This window comes from Staurois parvus, unplaced genomic scaffold (assembly GCF_062004578.1).
Source record: "Staurois parvus isolate SC_StPar_1 unplaced genomic scaffold, SC_StPar_1.0 ptg002019l, whole genome shotgun sequence".
Classification (NCBI taxonomy): Eukaryota; Metazoa; Chordata; class Amphibia; order Anura; family Ranidae; genus Staurois; species Staurois parvus.
In genome coordinates, this window is record NW_028319815.1 from 374,237 (window position 1) to 392,172 (window position 17,936).

Below are 17,936 nucleotides of genomic sequence, written 5' to 3' on the forward strand. Positions count from 1 at the left end.
ACCGCAAGACTTTTTCATGTCAAATATAATAGCGGACTGGAAATCTTCTTTTTTCTGCTTCATCTTCTTCTTATTATTATTCTTGTTCTACTTTTTTCTCCTTCTTTTTCTTCTTCTTTTTTCTTCTTATTCTTTTCTTTTTTCTTCTACTTTTTTTCTCCTTTTTCTTCTTTTTTCTTCTTCTTTTTCTTCTTATTCTTCTTTTTCTTCTTGCAGGTCACGGCTCATGCGCAAATTTTTTATTGGTAAAATGATCGGCTGATTTGCCCATTATTGCTGAGAAAATTGGCCGATTGTTAAAATCGTCCGTGAATTTTCCAACTTGATTGATAAAAAAAAGTGCCAAAACCCCGAAAACGGCTGACCAATTAACCCACTAATGTTGCAAAAATCGGCCGATTTTCAAAATGTCTATGACCTGCATTAGGCTCTCTCCTGGCTTCTAAATTCCTCCAATTCCCTCCAGTTCCATATTTCTTTTAGAGGATTTAAATTTCAACCAACTACACCGCGTTTTCCTGAATGCTTCCATTTTATCCTCCTCCATATGACAGCTCCTCCATCCTATAAATATTTTCAACTCTATTTATCCATTCGTTAATTTTTGGTGCTTCAGGAACCTGCCGGAACTTGAGGGAGCAGGGTCGCCATTGTGATCCCCTGACTCTACACCAGTGGTTGGGGGGTCTCAACTGTGGAGTTTCACTGCCCCCAAACCACAAACATAAACAAGCCCTTACTGTACTGAGCCCCCTCTAAGGCTGCTTTCACAGTGAAGCACTGCGGTTTACCTGCGCCGTGGCTGGAGCGCAGTGCACCTGCAGCTTTCCTGCGGGTTAGCTGCACTTTGCCATACACTTCTATTACATCTTGCAAGTGTGGCGCACTCTCTAAAAGCGCACCAAAGCTCCTGCATTCAATTTGAGGTCGAGGGCCACATCTAAGGGCTACGAGTGCCACAGGATGAGCACCCCTGACCTACTCAGTGACCACGTGTCACGGAATTCAAGGAAGGAAATGTGCAAATCAGTCATCGTTTGTTAGACGCATTTCTGCTGAATTTGTTGTTGTATTCTGTCTCTCAGTGTTACAATACACCGAACATTCGATGTTTAGACCGATCATTTCTTTGTGAGTGGGCAAATATTCAACATCAGCCGGGGAGCAAATATGCATTTCCTTCACTGTATGCTTTAACGTGGATTTCTGTTGGTTATATACATTTTCCTGAAGCCTGTGTGCAGGTTATTCAGAATTATTCGGCATGTCTACTGATCAGCAAAATAAATAATTATCAGGATGCGTTTTCTGAAAAGTGCAAAACAGACCTGTTTTTTTTAGCCTGCCTAGTTTTATAGAATAAACCCCCCTGGGTTTCATTTGTGAAAATCTAATGTGCAGGTCAAAGTACTGACTAGTGCAAAATGACGGGAGAAACCCGATGGTTGGTATGAGGAACTCTACTTTCCTTCAGTCTTACAGCAACGTGAATGTAGTTCTGACCCAGATGGTTATATATTTACATTTATATTTATATATATATATACAGTCATGGCCGAAATTGTTGGCACCCTTGATATTTCTCCAGGAAATCATGTATTTCTCACGAAACGTATTGCATTAACACATGTTTTGCTATACACATGTTTATTCCCTTTGTGTGTATTGGGACAAAACAAAAAAAGGGAGGAAAGAAAGCAAATTCGACATAATGTCACACAAACCTCCAAAAATGGGCTGGACAAAAGTATTGGCACCCTTTCACAACTGCGGATAAATAAGAATGTTACAAGCATGTGATGCTCCTGTAAACTCACCTGGGGCAAGTAACAGGTGTGGGCAATATAGAAATCACACCTGAAAGCAGATAAAAAGGAGAGACGTTCACTTAACCTTTGCATTGTGTGTCTGTCTGTGCCACACTAAGCATGGACAACAGAAAGAGGAGACGAGAACTGTCTGAGGACCTGAGAACAAAAATTGTGGCAAAATATCAACAATCTCAAGGTTACAAGTCCATCTCCAGAGAACTAGATTTGCCTTTGTCCACAGTGCGCAACATTATCAAGAAGTTTGCAACCCATGGCACTGTAGCTAATCTCCCTGGTCGTGGACGGATGAGGAAAATTGATGAAAGATTGCAACGCAGAATAGTCCGGATGGTGGATAAGCAGCCCCAAACATGTTCCAAAGACATTCAAGCTGTCCTGCAGGCTCAGGGAGCATCAGTGTCAGCGCGAACTATCCGTCGACATTTAAATGAAATGAAACGCTATGGCAGGAGACCCAGGAGGACCCCACTGCTGACACAGAGACATAAAAAAGCAAGACTACAGTTTGCCAAAATGTACTTGAGTAAGCCAAAAGCCTTCTGGGAAAACGTCTTGTGGACAGATGAGACCAAGATAGAGCTTTTCGGTAAAGCACATCATTCTACTGTTTACCGAAAACGGAATGAGGCCTACAAAGAACAAAACACAGTACCTACGGTAAAATATGGTGGAGGTTCAATGATGTTTTGGGGTTGTTTTGCTGCCTCTGGCACTGGGTGCCTTGACTGTGTGCAAGGCATCATGAAATCTGAGGATTACCAAAGGATTTTGGGTCGCACTGTAGGGCCCAGTGTCAGAAAGCTGGGTTTGCGTCCAAGATCCTGGGTCTTCCAGCAGGACAATGACCCCAAACATACGTCAAAAAGCACTCAGAAATGGATGGCAAAGAAGCGCTGGAGAGTTCTGAAGTGGCCAGCAATGAGCCCAGATCTAAATCCCATTGAACACCTGTGGAGAGATCTTAAAATTGCTGTTGGGAAAAGGTGTCCTTCCAATAAGAGAGACCTGGAGCTGTTTGCAAAGGAAGAGTGGTCCAAAATTCCGGGTGAGAGGTGTCAGAAGCTTATTGATGGTTATAGGAAGCGACTGATTTCAGTTATGTTTTCCAAAGGGTGTGCAACCAAATATTAAGTTAAGGGTGCCAATACTTTTGTCCAGCCCATTTTTGGGGTTTTGTGTGACATTATGTCATATTTGCTTTTCTGCCTCTGTTTTATATTTGTTCCAATACATACAAAGGGAATAAACATGTGTATAGCAAAACATGTGTTAATGCAATACCTTTTTTGTGTGAAATACTTGATTTTCAGGAAAAATATCAAGGGTGCCAACAATTTCGGCCATGACTGTATATATATATATATATATATATATATTTTTTTTTTTTTTTTTTTCTTTATTTATTGTGATTTAGTATTTTATATGATATTTGGAACAAATGAATGTAGCCCTGACCCTGTAGTTTAATTAGTATTTTACTTACTATATTTTAATTTTATATATATATATATATACAGTGGGGATCGAAAGTTTGGGCACCCCAGCTAAAAATTTGTATTAATGTGCATAAAGAAGCCAAGGAAAGATGGAAAAATCTCCAAAAGGCATCAAATTACAGATTAGACATTCTTATAATATGTCAACAAAAGTTAGATTTTATTTCCATCATTTACACTTTCAAAATAACAGAAAACAAAAAAATGGTGTCTGCAAAAGTTTGGGCACCCTGCAGAATTTATAGCATGCACTGCCCCCTTTGCCAAGCTGAGACCTGCCAGTGTCATGGATTGTTCTCAATCATCGTCTGGGAAGACCAGATGATGTCAATCTCAAAGGTTTTAAATGCCCAGACTCATCTGACATATTATAAGAATGTCTAATCTGTAATTTGATGCCTTTTGGAGATGTTTCCATCTTTCCTTGGCTTCTTTATGCACATTAATACAAATTTTTAGCTGGGGTGCCCAAACTTTCGATCCCCACTGTATATATAATTTATTTATATATATAATTTATTTATTTATTTTGTAATATATATATTTTTTTATTTTTTGTGATTTAGTATTTCATATTTGGAACAAATGAATGTAGCCCTGACCCTGTAGTTTAATTAGTATTTTACTTACTATATTTAAATTTTATATTTTTATATATATATATATATATATATATATATATATATATAAAATTATATAATTTATTTATATATATAATTTATTTATTTATTTTTTAATATATATATTTTTTTTATTTATTGTGATTTAGTATTTTATATTTGGAACAAATGAATGTAGCCCTGACCCTGTAGTTTTATTAGTATTTTATTTGTATTATTATATCTTAATTGTTTTATATATATATATAATTTTGTTTTATTGTAATTTTGTATTTTATATGATATTTGTAACAAATGAATGTAGCCCTGACCCTGTAGTTTAATTAGTATTTTACTTACTATATTTTAATTTTATATTTTTATATATATATATATATATATATATATATATATATATATATATATATATAATTTATTTATATATATAATTTATTTATTTTATTTTTATTATGATATCTTAATTGATTTTATATATATATATATATATATATATATATATATATATATATATATATATATATATACAATTTTTCTTTATTGTCATTTAGTATTTTATATGATATTTGTAACAAATGAATGTAGCCCTGACCCTGTAGTTTAATTAGTATTTTACTTACTATATATTAATTTTTTATATATATATATATATATATATATATATATATATATATATATATATATAATTTATTTATATATATAATTTAGTTATTTATTTTTTAATATATATTTTTTTATTTATTGTGATTTAGTATTTTATATGATATTTGTAACAAATGAATGTAGCTCTGACCCTGTAGTTTAATTAGTATTTTACTTACTATATTTTATTTATATATATTTTTTTTTCTTTAATATATATATACATATTTTATGTATTGTGATTTAGTATTTTATATGATATTTGTAACAAATGAATGTAGCTCTGACCCTGTTGTTTAAGTAGTATTTTACTTAATATATTTTATTTCATTAGTATTTTATATTTTTTTTAATTTAATCATTTATTATTTTGTATTTTATGTTCTATTTTATTTGTAGCGTATTAATGTAGTTCTGACCCTGTAATTTTAATGTTGTTTTTTTTTTTATTTGTTTAAGTATTTTTCAATACTGTTTATGCTCTTATCCTCATTATTGATAATATTTAATTATTTACTATTAAATAAAAAGGGAACCTCCTGCGCTGCAGAGAAAGGACCTATGTGAAAACGTCATTTTTATTATTTATTTACTATTTTTTTTTTTAGTATTTAAAATTAAATTTTTGCATTTCAATGGTTTTTATTATTTTGTAACAGTTTAACACAGGAGCAACAAATCACACCCACGCAGGGGCTATCAATCGCACATAAAAAAATTTAGAAAATTTGAAAAATCAGTGCTCTAACACCAACAGAGCAAAAGGTACCCCCATGCATAAAATTAAAATTTTAAGCCTCCTACACACTGGGCAGAAGAAAGGCAGCAAATTTTGCAAACACGTTTAGGCACATTTAAGCGTGTCAAGCATTGGGTGTTTATTTTATTGGCCAGAATATTAATTTGTTCTGTCTATTGAAATGAATGAATGCCCAAGCACTTGGCACACCTAAGCACGTTTAGATGCATTTACATTCTTTTAGGCGTGTCAGGCGTTTTTTTTTCTTTAAAAACGCTGCGGCTTCTGAATGTGTCGGCAGTGGGGGGGTTCTGTCTCTATTAAATAAATAATAAAAATGGTGTTTTTTTCTGCCTCTAAACACCTGTAAAAGCAGAAAAGACAGAAGAAAATAATGCAAGGTGCCTCTAGGAGCTGAGTTTTAAAGCGCCCCGTGTGCATGAAACCTTATTATTGTTTTGTTTATTATTATTAATTTATTTATTATTATTATTTTATTATTATTAATTTGTTTAATATTATTTTATTTATTATTATTTTGCATTTTCTTAGCATTTTATATTTTTTTTCCAAAAAAAGTTTTATTTTATTTTGAAATAAGAAAGGCATAACAAGTCATATACGGATACGGAGCACAGTCCGCGCATAAACATCTGTCTTAATCTCCCGTAGCGCAGACGGGTCATAAGTTGTTTATTTGAAGTGTGAATTACCCTGATACAAAAGATCACATTATAGCAGTTGAGTAAACTAAACCAAAAAAAAAGAGTACTGATTATAATAGGTAGTCTAGAGAATTATAGAGGATGCTGCTCTAATGCGTAGGGATTATTCAAATAATGGGACCATGAAGCGCAGTACAATATATCATTTGAAGGCGTGCAGTTCTTCTGTGTCCGTAGCCGGGCAATGTAGGGTTCTTATTGTGAAAGACAATCATACCTATATGTGAAAGGGCACCCTGTCCCTCATATAAGATATAGTTATTTTGTAGAGGAAAAAGGTGTGAGGGAAAGAGGGAAAGGAAAAGAAGAGAGAAAGGCACATCAGGTGAAAGGAAGTGTGAAGAGTAGCATCATAGAAGGAAGGGGATAAAACAAAAAAAAAACAAAAAAAAAAAAAAAGGGGGGGGGGGTGATGGAGGGGGTCAAATAATAAATAGTGGCTGTTAACTAATCATATCATGGAGCATTATTTATGGTGATGTAGATTATACCTTTATGTAAGATATAGTCCGGGTAGACTCAGTCTATGGAGCAATTCTAGAGGTGAGAGCTCTAGATGTTTTTGTGTTCTTGAATCTCGTCTCATTCATTCATAGAAAAACGATAAATACTGGTGGTTTGAAAGTGCTTCCAACATGCCCAAGTCTTCCTGAATCTCTCGGGGTGTTCTTTTGCCACTGAAATCAGCTCCTCCATCTCCGCAATCCTGATGACCCTAAGAAACCACTCTCGCACAGTGGGAACCTGTTTTGACCGCCAGTGAACAGGGATACATTGTTTTGCCGCATTTATCATGTGCAAGGCAAAGCATTTTATATTTTGTTATTTGTAGTGTATTGCTGTAGTCCTGACCCTCTACTTACTACATATGACATCCCTGTCCTGCAGACCCCAATGTGGACGTCATCTACGTGTGCCCTGTGAAAATGGATGAGGAAATGGCGCAGTACTACCGCAACCTCCTGGGTCTGAGGACAGCAGTGTTGTCAGGGAACTCCCAGGATGCCGCTGAGCTGCATGAGAGATTTACCATTATCACCCCGGAGGCTGTGGACACATTTCCTGTAAGTCCTACATAGTGAACCCAATGCAGATACTTTACTTCAACACTTCCCGTCCGGCCCATGTACATAAACGACCGGACGGGAGCAGCGCAGGAGCGGGTGACCGTTTATAAACACCCTCCCGCATTCCCTGCCTGTGCGCGCTCCCTGGGAGCACATGGCATGGTGAACCGGTGCTCGCTGTGTCCGCTTCACGGTGCCGTGTGCTCCCAGGGAGCGCGCACAGGCAGGTAATGCGGGAGGACTTTTATAAACGGTCACCCGCTCCTGCGCTGCTCCCGTCCAGTCGTTTATGTACATGTGTGAGGTCCCAATGATGTGATCACTGATTGGCCAATCAGTGATCACATAAATAGTAGTAAGCAAGTTGTCACTTCTGACATCATTGCTTACTACATGGGAAATCTGTGAATGATCACAGAGGCAGGAGCGGACTGACAACTCATGGGGCCCCCGGGCAATAAGGGATCATGGGGCCCCTCTGTCCTTGCCCAAACTCAAAATAGCCTATGAAAAAGGTACCAGGGGCATCTCATGGGGCCCCCTACTGACCCCGGGCCCTCGGGCAGTGCCCGAGTTTCCAAATGGTCAGTCCGCCCCTGCACAGAGGTCACATGGTACAAGGCTATTCACAACAGCCTTGTACCATGTGACAAGCTGTGACCAATCACAGCTCACACAGTATTTCTCAATGGCTGCAAGAATGCAGCCAGAAAGAAAGAGAAATGATTGCTTTTACAGCCTTTATGGGTATAAAAGCAATCAGTGTAAAAATATAAAAAAAATTCTTCATAACCTCCCACAAGTAATACAGTGTCACTATGGTGACACTGTACTGCTAGGGTGACAATATGTTTAAAGAAAAATAAAAATAACAATAAAAATGTAAAAAATGTTTTAAAAAAAATTTAATATTTGGTTATAAACTAATTTGGGTTATTTTTTTTTTTTTACTAAAAAGATAGATGAATACATTTTGGCCAAGATTTATGCAGAAAGATTATTTATTTGCAAAATTTTATAAGAAAAACACTTTTTTTTTTTCAAAATGTTTGGACTTTTTCATTTATATATTAAAAAAATAAAAATCTCAGTGGTGAATAAATACCACCAAAATAAAGTTTTATCTGTCTCAAAAAAAATGCAAAAAAATTCATATGGGTACAGTGTTGCATGACCGCGCAATTGTCATTCAAAGTGTGATAGCGCTGAAAGCTGAAAATTGGCCTGGACAGGAAGGGGGGGGAAAGTGTCTGGACTGGAAGGGGGCAGAAAGTGTCCGGACAGGAAGGGGGCGGAAAGTGTCCGGACTGGAAGGGGGGGTGAAAGTGTCCGGACTGGAAGGGGGGGAAAGTGTCCGGACTGGAAGGGGGTGAAAGTGTCCGGACTGGAAGGGGGGGAAAGTGTCCGGACTGGAAGGGGGCGGAAAGTGTCCGGACTGGAAGGGGGCGGAAAGTGTCCGGACTGGAAGGGGGTGAAAGTGTCCGGACTGGAAGGGGGGGAAAGTGTCCGGACTGGAAGGGGGAGAAAGTGTCCGGACTGGAAGGGGGGGGAAGTGTCCGGACTGGAAGGGGGTGAAAGTGTCCGGACTGGAAGGGGGTGAAAGTGTCCGGACTGGAAGGGGGTGAAAGTGTCCGGACTGGAAGGGGGTGAAAGTGTCCGGACTGGAAGGGGGTGAAAGTGTCCGGGCTGGAAGGGGGGGAAAGTGTCCGGACTGGAAGGGGGGGAAAGTGTCTGGACTGGAAGGGGGGGAAAGTGTCCGGGCTGGAAGGGGGTGAAAGGGTCCGGGCTGGAAGGGGGGGAAAGTGTCCGGACTGGAAGGGGGGGAAAGTGTCCGGACTGGAAGGGGGGGAAAGTGTCCGGACTGGAAGGGGGTGAAAGGGTCCGGGCTGGAAGGGGGGGAAAGTGTCCGGACTGGAAGGGGGGGAAAGTGTCCGGACTGGAAGGGGGTGAAAGTGTCCGGGCTGGAAGGGGGGGAAAGTGTCCGGACAGGAAGGGGGGGAAAGTGTCTGGACTGGAAGGGGGGGAAAGTGTCCGGACTGGAAGGGGGGGAAAGTGTCCGGACTGGAAGGGGGGGAAAGTGTCCGGACTGGAAGGGGGGGAAAGTGTCCGGACTGGAAGGGGGAGAAAGTGTCCGGACTGGAAGGGAGCCTTTTTTTACAGTTTAGGTTGATGGCTGGGAGGGGGTGTCTGCGGTAAAACGGCGGCTCATCTGCCATTTTTTACCATCCCTAAGCACATGTCTGAAAGAGGCCTATTTTGTACCTGTTATTCCTAGCACCAGGTGTTTGTTTTCGATATGTTTATGTACTCACAGAACTTCCCACCCCTGCTGTACACTGTGTGCATCAAGAGAAACGCACAGCCCCATAGTCAAGGATGGCAATGCACTCCCCTGCTCTTCTCTCCTTCTCCCCTTCCCTTCTCCAAGCTAGAAGGCTGGCTGCAGGGTCATCAAGCGTGGAATCATGTTAAAGGAAGTACCAGGCACTGGCAGGATCATCAGATATTAAAAAAAAAAGAAAATTATCATAGATACACAGAATATAACTGGATATAACATATAAAATCGGTCGATTTTCGACCCACGTATGGCCGGCCTTTAGGTCAAAAGCGGTTTTAGACCAGCTAGAAAACAGCGATAGTGAATTAGAACCACTTGCAGAATTGAGTGAAAAATCGGTCAATTTTCGAGCCATGTATGGCCGGCCTAAGCACACCCTCCTACCTGCATGCCTGAGATTGAGGGCAGATGAATTCCAGAAAGTGATTGCTACATCAATCATCTGCCCTAAATCAAGGGGAAGGGGGAGGGAGGTTCAAAGTGATTTCTCAACAAAATAAATTAGACATGGATGAACGGGGAAGTTTGCTTTGAATATTAAAAATGAATTAAATTGCATTTTTTAGTTTGTGGTCCGAAAAAAAAAAAAAAACGGCCAGCCTCAATAATAATAGAAGTAAATGAGATGTGAGACCACCAAACTGCGCTAAATATGCAAAAAAATTTAATTATATCATTACTAAATCCTGTCAGTGTATAGACACCATGCTGCCACTTTAAGATATAATAGACATGAACAAACAAACACTTAAAAAAAAGTAGGATCCCCTATGATAAAGCTGGAAGTGACAAAACGCGTTAGGGCGAGGTTGTGAGGTGACCGGAAGTGACGAAGAGATCGAAGGCCGGCAGTGGTGAGAGCACTGATCTGGCTTTCCTCATATTGAGAGCTTGGGCTATATTACCTATTTACATTTTGCAAGTAGTACTTTATTGTGGCAATAAAACCGTTTAGTTCGTACCGCACCATTTGGGGTTTTCTCGTCTTTTTATCTTCTATATGGTTTATTGTGAGTGGAGCCTTGGGAGGAGGAATTTATGTGCTGGAGATCGGGAACGTTTGTCCTGGGATTCCATTGTCGCAAGTTTAACCACTTCAAGTCCGGATACTTTCCCCCCCTTTCAGTCTGGACACTTTCACCCCCTTCCAGTCCGGACACTTTCCCCCCTTCCAGTCCGGACACTTTCACCCCTTCCAGTCCGGACACTTTCACCCCTTCCAGTCCGGACACTTTCACCCCTTCCAGTCCGGACACTTTCACCCCTTCCAGTCCGGACACTTTCACCCCTTCCAGTCCGGACACTTTCCCCCCCTTCCAGTCCGGACACTTTCACCCCCTTCCTGTCCGGACACTTTCCCCCCTTCCATTCCGGACACTTTCCCCCCCTTCCAGTCCGGACACTTTCCCCCCCTTCCAGTCTGGACACTTTCACCCCCCTTTCAGTCCGGACACTTCCCCCCCCCTTCCTGTCCGGACACTTTCCCCCCCTTCCAGTCCGGACACTTTCCCCCCCTTCCAGTCTGGACACTTTCACTCCCCTTTCAGTCCGGACACTTCCCCCCCCTTCCAGTCCGGACACTTCCCCCCCCTTCCAGTCCGGACACTTTCCCCCCCTTCCAGTCCGGACACTTTCCCCCCCTTCCAGTCTGGACACTTTCACCCCCCTTTCAGTCCGGACACTTCCCCCCCCCTTCCTGTCCGGACACTTTCCCCCCCTTCCAGTCCGGACACTTTCCCCCCCTTCCAGTCTGGACACTTTCACTCCCCTTTCAGTCCGGACACTTTCACCCCCCTTCCAGTCCGGACACTTTCCCCCCCTTCCAGTCCGGACACTTTCCCCCCCTTCCAGTCCGGACACTTTCCCCCCCTTCCAGTCCGGACACTTTCCCTCCCTTCCAGTCTGGACACTTTCTCTCCCTTCCAGTCCGGACACTTTCACCCCCTTCCAGTCCAGGTCAATTTTCAGCTTTCAGTGCTATCACACTTTGAATGACAATTGCGCGGTCATGCGACACTGTACCCGTATGAATTTTTTTTGCATTTTTTTTAGACAGATAAAACTTTATTTTGGTGGTATTTATTCACCACTGGGATTTTTTATTTTTTTTGATATATAAATGAAAAAGTCCAAAATTTTTGAAAAAAAGCGTGTTTCTTATAAAATTTAGCAAATAAATAATCTTTCTTCATAAATCTTGGCCAAAATGTATTCAATTGTCTTTGTAGTAAAAAAAAACAAACCCCAAATTAGTTTATAACCAAAAATTATAATTTTTCTAAATTGTTTTTTACATTTTTATTTTATTTTTTTTATATTATTATTTGTTTTTTTTTTAACATACAGTTGCAAGAAAAAGTATGTGAACCCCTTGGGATTACGTGGAGTTTTGCATGAATTGGGCATAAAATGTGCTCTGAACGTCATCTAAGTCACAACAATAGAAGAACACAGTCTGCTGAACATAATACTACACAAACATTAGATGTTGCCATGGTTTAATTGCACATAACATGTAAACATTCACAGTGCAGGGAGGAAAAAGTATGTGAGGCCCTAGCTTAATGACTTCTCCCAGAGCTAATTGGAGCCAGGAGTGAGCCAACCTTGACTCCAATCAGTGTGATGATATTGGATGTGTTGCTGACAGCTGTCCTGCCCTTAAAAAACACACACCTGTTTTGGGTTTACTGGTTTCAAGAAGCACTGTCTGATGTGAACCATGCCTCGCAGAAAAGAGCTCTCAGAAGACCTACGATCAAGAATTGTTGACTTGCATGAAGCTGGAAAGGGTTACAAAAGTATCTCCAAAAGCCTTGATGTTCATGTGTCCACGGTAAGACAGACTGTCTACAAATGGAGAAAGTTTAGCACTGTTGCTACTCTCCCTAGGCGTGGTCGTCCTGTAAAAATGACTGCAAGAGCACAGCGCAGAATGCTGCATGAGGTAAAGAAGAATCCCAGAGTGTCAGCTAAAGACCTACAGAAATCTCTGGCACATGCTAACATTTTTGTTGACACATCTACAATAAGGAAAACATTAAACAAGAATGGAGTACATGGGAGGACACCACGGAGGAACACACAACACTATGTGTGGAGAAAAAAAGGCACAGCTCACCAACATCAAAACCTCATCTCCTCTGTGAAACATGGCGGAGGGAGCATCATGGTTTGGGGCTGCTTTGCTGCCTCAGGGCTGGACGGATTGTTGTCATTGATGGGAAAATGAATTCCAGAGTTTATCAAGACATTTTGCAGGAAAACGTACGACCATCTGTCCGCCAACTGAAGCTCCGCAGAGGATGGGTGATGCAACAGGACAATGACCCAAAGCATACAAGTAATTCAACAAAACAATGGCTGCAACAGCACAGAATACGCCTTCTGGAGTGGCCCAGTCAGAGTCCTGACCTCAACCCCATTGAAATGCTGTGGCATGACCTTAAGAGAGCGATTCACACCAGACATCCCAAGAATATTTAATATTTAATATGCCCAATTCATGCAAAACTCCACGTAATCCCAAGGGGTTCACATACTTTTTCTTGCAACTGTACTGTCACCCTAGCAGTACAGTGGCACCATGGTGACACTGTACTACTTGTGGGGGGTGATGAAGATTTTTTTTTTTTTTTTTTTACGCTTATTGCTTTTTCACCCATTATTTTTCTAATGTTTTTTACATTTCTGTATTATTATTTATGGATTTTGTTTTGTTTTTTTTTACATACTGTCATCCTATCAGTACAGTGTCACCATAGTGACACTGTACTACATTTGGGGGGTGATGAAGATTTATTTATTTTTTTACACTGCTTGCTTTGACATCCACAGAAGCTGTAAAAGCAATCAATTCTCCTTCTCTCTGGCTGCATTCCTGCAGCCATTGAGAAATACTGTGTGAGCTGTGGTTGGTCACAGCTTGTCACATGGTACAAGGCTGTTGTGAATAGCCCTGTACCATGTGATCTCTGTGATCATTCACAGATTTCACACGTAGTAAGCAATGATGTCAGAAGTGACATCTTGCTTACTACTCTGCGTGTGATCACTGACAGGCCAATTAGTGATCACATGATTGGGACCTCACACAGAGGACCTGTACAACAATCACAGTGGGCACCGGATCACGGTGCTGCACACTCCCAGGCCACCCGCCCCTGCACTGCTCCCGTCAGGCCGTTTATATACATGGTCCAGACGGGAAGCGCTTAAGGAGAACATAATATCATAAGTGATCTGATCTACTCCTTGGGAGGTCATTAATCAAAGCTCAGTGTGCCAACCATGAGAGTGGGAGGTAACACTTCTTGTAAGTGCACACCTGAGAGGGGAGCACCACACACCTATATATAATTATTATTATTATTATTATACAGGATTTATGGCGCCAACAGTTTGCTCAGCGCTTTACAATATAACGGGAGACAATACAGTAACAATACAGTTCAATACAAGAGGGTTAGGAGGGCCCTGATCCTGGGAGCTTACAGTCTAGGAGGGAGGGGCTAGTGGTACAAAAGTTAGTAACTGTGGGGGATGGACTGGTAGAAGGAATATAAGATTCCATTATTAGCTGTGGGCAGGAAAGGCTTCCCTGAAGAGAAAAAGGTTTTCAGAGATCGCCTAAAAGTGAGCATAGCAGGCGATAGTCTGATAAATTGGGGTAGAGAGTTCCAGAGGATGGGTGAAGCTCTGGAGAAGTCCTGGAGACGGGGATGGGAGGAGGAGACAAGGGAGCTAGAGAGCAGGAGGTCGTGCGAGGAGCGGAGAGTACGGTTTGGGTGATATTTGGAGACAAGATCGGTGATATAATTTATTTTGGCACAAGTTCTCTCCCGTGGTGATTGATGGACTGAGCTGTTTGGACTTTTTGTTTGGAATAACGTGGAATATTTATTATTTATTTCACACCATTAACATTGTTTGGACAATATTATTTATTTTATATTATTTTTTTATTCATTATTCACAATAGTTTATATGCTATGTTATAATTATTTTGCACACTGATAATTGATTCCTGCACCACTTGAATACTTTTTTTCTTTGTTTAAGCCTCAATAATAAACCTCTGACCTGGGTCCATATTCTCCTCTGAATACTTTTATCCCCCCTATACTAGGGTATTCCACGCCGCCCCTTCTAAGGCCCTGTCTCTGTGTCTTTTATATCGCCGATTGATTTTCTCTCAGCATTTACTCCCTCTATACGAGGCGGGACGGCGGCGCGGGGTGAGTTAGCGTTATACAAAAGCCTGGCAGCTTCTCCTGCGAGTGACAGAAGGATAATTCTGCGTGGATCAAATAAATACAGATGTGTAGTAATTAGTTCTATTCCCAGCGAGGCCATTTCCGAGGCACTAAAGATGTGAGCGATTATAGTATCACCTCAACAGCTTTTATCAATTTAAACAGCTCAACTACAGCAGAGGTCATAACCCAGCCGCATATTCATCACCGCGCTTTTTTTGATGGCTAAGCAGAGTAATGAACTGGTCTGCCGCGATCGAGCTATTCCTACCGAAAATCACAGATCTTTATTACATTTTTATTATATGGCTTCTGTCTATATCCGAGCCGTGTGTACACAAAGACAATGGTTTTGTCAATATTCTTTTTTTAAGCTCTTTTTTTTTTTCTTTTTTTGAGGGTTATGTGTAAATACACAAACATGCATATTTTTTTCCCCATTGATTACCTTAGCGGGAGTTGAATGTTTTATAATTAAATGTCATAAAATTTTATAGGTTCCTGATTTATAAAGACACAGACACAATATATATTAGAAGGTTTTTTTTTTCATTCTGCATTTTTTTAAATTTTCTATATATTTTACATAGTTAAAAACTAGCCAGAGGCGTCCCTAGGGTTGGTGTCACCCGGTGCGGTAACACTTGGTGATTGAGCATAATGGATCGGACTCCGATCCATTATGCTCCCCAATCCGCAGATCCGATCCATCCTGCGGGGATCGTCGGCTTGCTTTACAACTTACCTTTTCGTGGTGCGGGTCCATTGTCACCCAGTGCGGTCGGTGTCACCCGGTGCGGATCACACCCCCTGCACCTGCCTCGGAATGCCACTGAAACTAGCCCCTCCCTCTTAGATTTTCCTGTACCACTAGCCTCTCCCTTCTAGAGTGTAAGCTCCCGGGATCAGGCCCTCCTAACCCTCTTGTATTGTTGCTGTATTGTCTCCCGTTATATTGTAAAGCGCTGAGAAAACTGTTGGTGCCATAAATCCTGTATAATAATAATAATAATAATAGGGTCTGTACTGTGGGGTCTATACAGTACTGAGGACTGGGGTCTGTACTGTGGGGTCTATACAGTACTGAGGACTGGGGTCTGTACTGTGGGGTCTATACAGTACTGAGGACTGGGGTCTGTACTGTGGGGTCTATACAGTACTGAGGACTGGGGTCTGTACTGTGGGGTCTATACAGTACTGAGGACTGGGGTCTGTACTGTGGGGTCTATACAGTACTGAGGACTGGGGTCTGTACTGTGGGGTCTGTACTGGGGATCAGGGTTTGTACTATGATGGGGGCTGTCCTGAGGCGCCTGTATTGGGGGAGTAAACTGTTGGCGCGATATAAATCCTGTATAATAATAATAGTTAAAAAAGAGCAATATTCTTTATAAGGAAACAATGATTTTGGGTCAATTTTATTTATTTATTTTTTTTTAATTATTTTGCACTGAAAAATTCAGCATAAAGCATAAATAATAAATTGGAAAAAATGTTCTCCCTGCAAGTTGAGAGCATAATGTGTTAGTATGCATCACATGCATCACATACTAGCACATGATGAAAGACTTGCCTAAACATTCTTTTTTTAAGCTCTTTTTTTTTTTGGAGGGTTATGTGTAAATACACAACCGTGCATAATTTTTTCCCCCATTGATTACCTTAGCGGGTGTTAAATGTTTTATAATTAAATGTCATAATATTTTATAGGTTCCTGGTTTATAAAGACACAGACACAATATATATTAAGATTTTTTTTTTATTCTGTCTTCTTTTATTTTCTACATATATTTTACATAGTTAAACACTAGCCCCTCCCTCTTAGATTGTCCTGTACCACTAGCCCCTCCCTCTTAGATTGTCCTGTACCACTAGCCCCTCCTTCTTAGATTGTCCTGTACCACTAGCCCCTCCCTCTTAGATTGTCCTGTATCACTAGCCCCTCCCTCTTAGAGTGTCCTGTACCACTAGCCCCTCCCTCTTAGAGTGTCCTGTACCACTAGCCCCTCCCTCTTAGAGTGTAAGCTCCCAGGATCAGGGCCCTCCTTTCCCTCTTGTGTTGAACTGTATTGAGGCTAGTGGTTTCCCTCCTTTCCCTCTTGTGTTGAACTGTATTGTTGTTGTATTCTCTCCCGTTATATTGTAAAGCGCTGAGCAAACTGTTGGCGCCATAAATCCTGTATAATAATAATATATAAATCCTGTATAATAATAATATATAAATCCTGTATAATAATAATAATAATATATAAATCCTGTATAATAATAATATATAAATCCTGTATAATAATAATATATAAATCCTATATAATAATAATAATAATAATATATAAATCCTGTATAATAATAATATATAAATCCTGTATAATAATAATATATAAATCCTGTATAATAATAATAATAGTTAAAAAAGAGCAATATTCCTTATAAGGAAACAATGATTTTGGGTCAATATTATTGATCTTTTTTAAATTATTTGGCGCTGAAAAAAACTACAATTCCGCATAAAGCATAAAAAATAAATCGGAAAAATGTTCTCCCTGCAAGTTGAGAGCATAATGTGTTCGTATTCATCACATGCATCTCATACTAGCATATGATGAAAGACTTACCTGAAAATTCTTTTTTTAAGCTTTTTTTTTGAGGCTAACGTGTAAATACACAACTGTGCATAATTTTTTCCCCCCATTGATTACCTTAGCGGGAGTTAAATGTTTTATAATTAAATGTCATTAAATTTTATAGATTCCTGGTTTATAAAGACACAGACACAAAATATATTAGGATTTTTTTTTTCATTTTGTCTTTTTTTATTTTCTACATATATTTTACATAGTTAAAAACTAGCCCCTCCCTCTTAGATTGTCCTGTACCACTAGCCCCTCCCTCTTAGATTGTCCTATACCACTGGCCCTTCCCTCTTAGATTGTCCTGTACCACTAGCCCCTCCCTCTTAGATTGTAAGCTCCCAAGGAGCAGAGCCCTTCTATCCCTCTTGTATTGAACTGTATTGTTGCTGTATTGTCTCCCATTATATTGTAAAGCGCTGAGCAAACTGTTGGTGCCATAAATCCTGTATAATAATAATAATAGGGTCTGTACTGTGGGGTCTATACTGAGGACTGGGGTCTGTACTGTGGGGTCTATACTGAGGACTGGGGTCTGTACTGTGGGGTCTGTACTGTGGGGTCTATACTGAGGACTGGGGTCTGTACTGTGGGG

At 40.2% G+C, this 17,936-nt stretch overlaps 1 protein-coding gene across 1 annotated transcript in view; it reads left to right on the top strand.

The window, feature by feature from the left end:
- LOC149433028 (IQ domain-containing protein H-like) overlaps positions 1 to 17,936 on the top strand; it is a gene marked incomplete at its 3' end in the record, with an annotated part of 143,088 nt that overhangs the window by 110,800 nt on the left and 14,352 nt on the right. Inside the window, exon 12 of the mRNA XM_089664741.1 lies at positions 6,940 to 7,115. Coding sequence (XP_089520867.1) covers positions 6,940 to 7,115 — 176 coding nt within the window. The remainder of the gene's footprint in view (positions 1 to 6,939; positions 7,116 to 17,936) is intronic.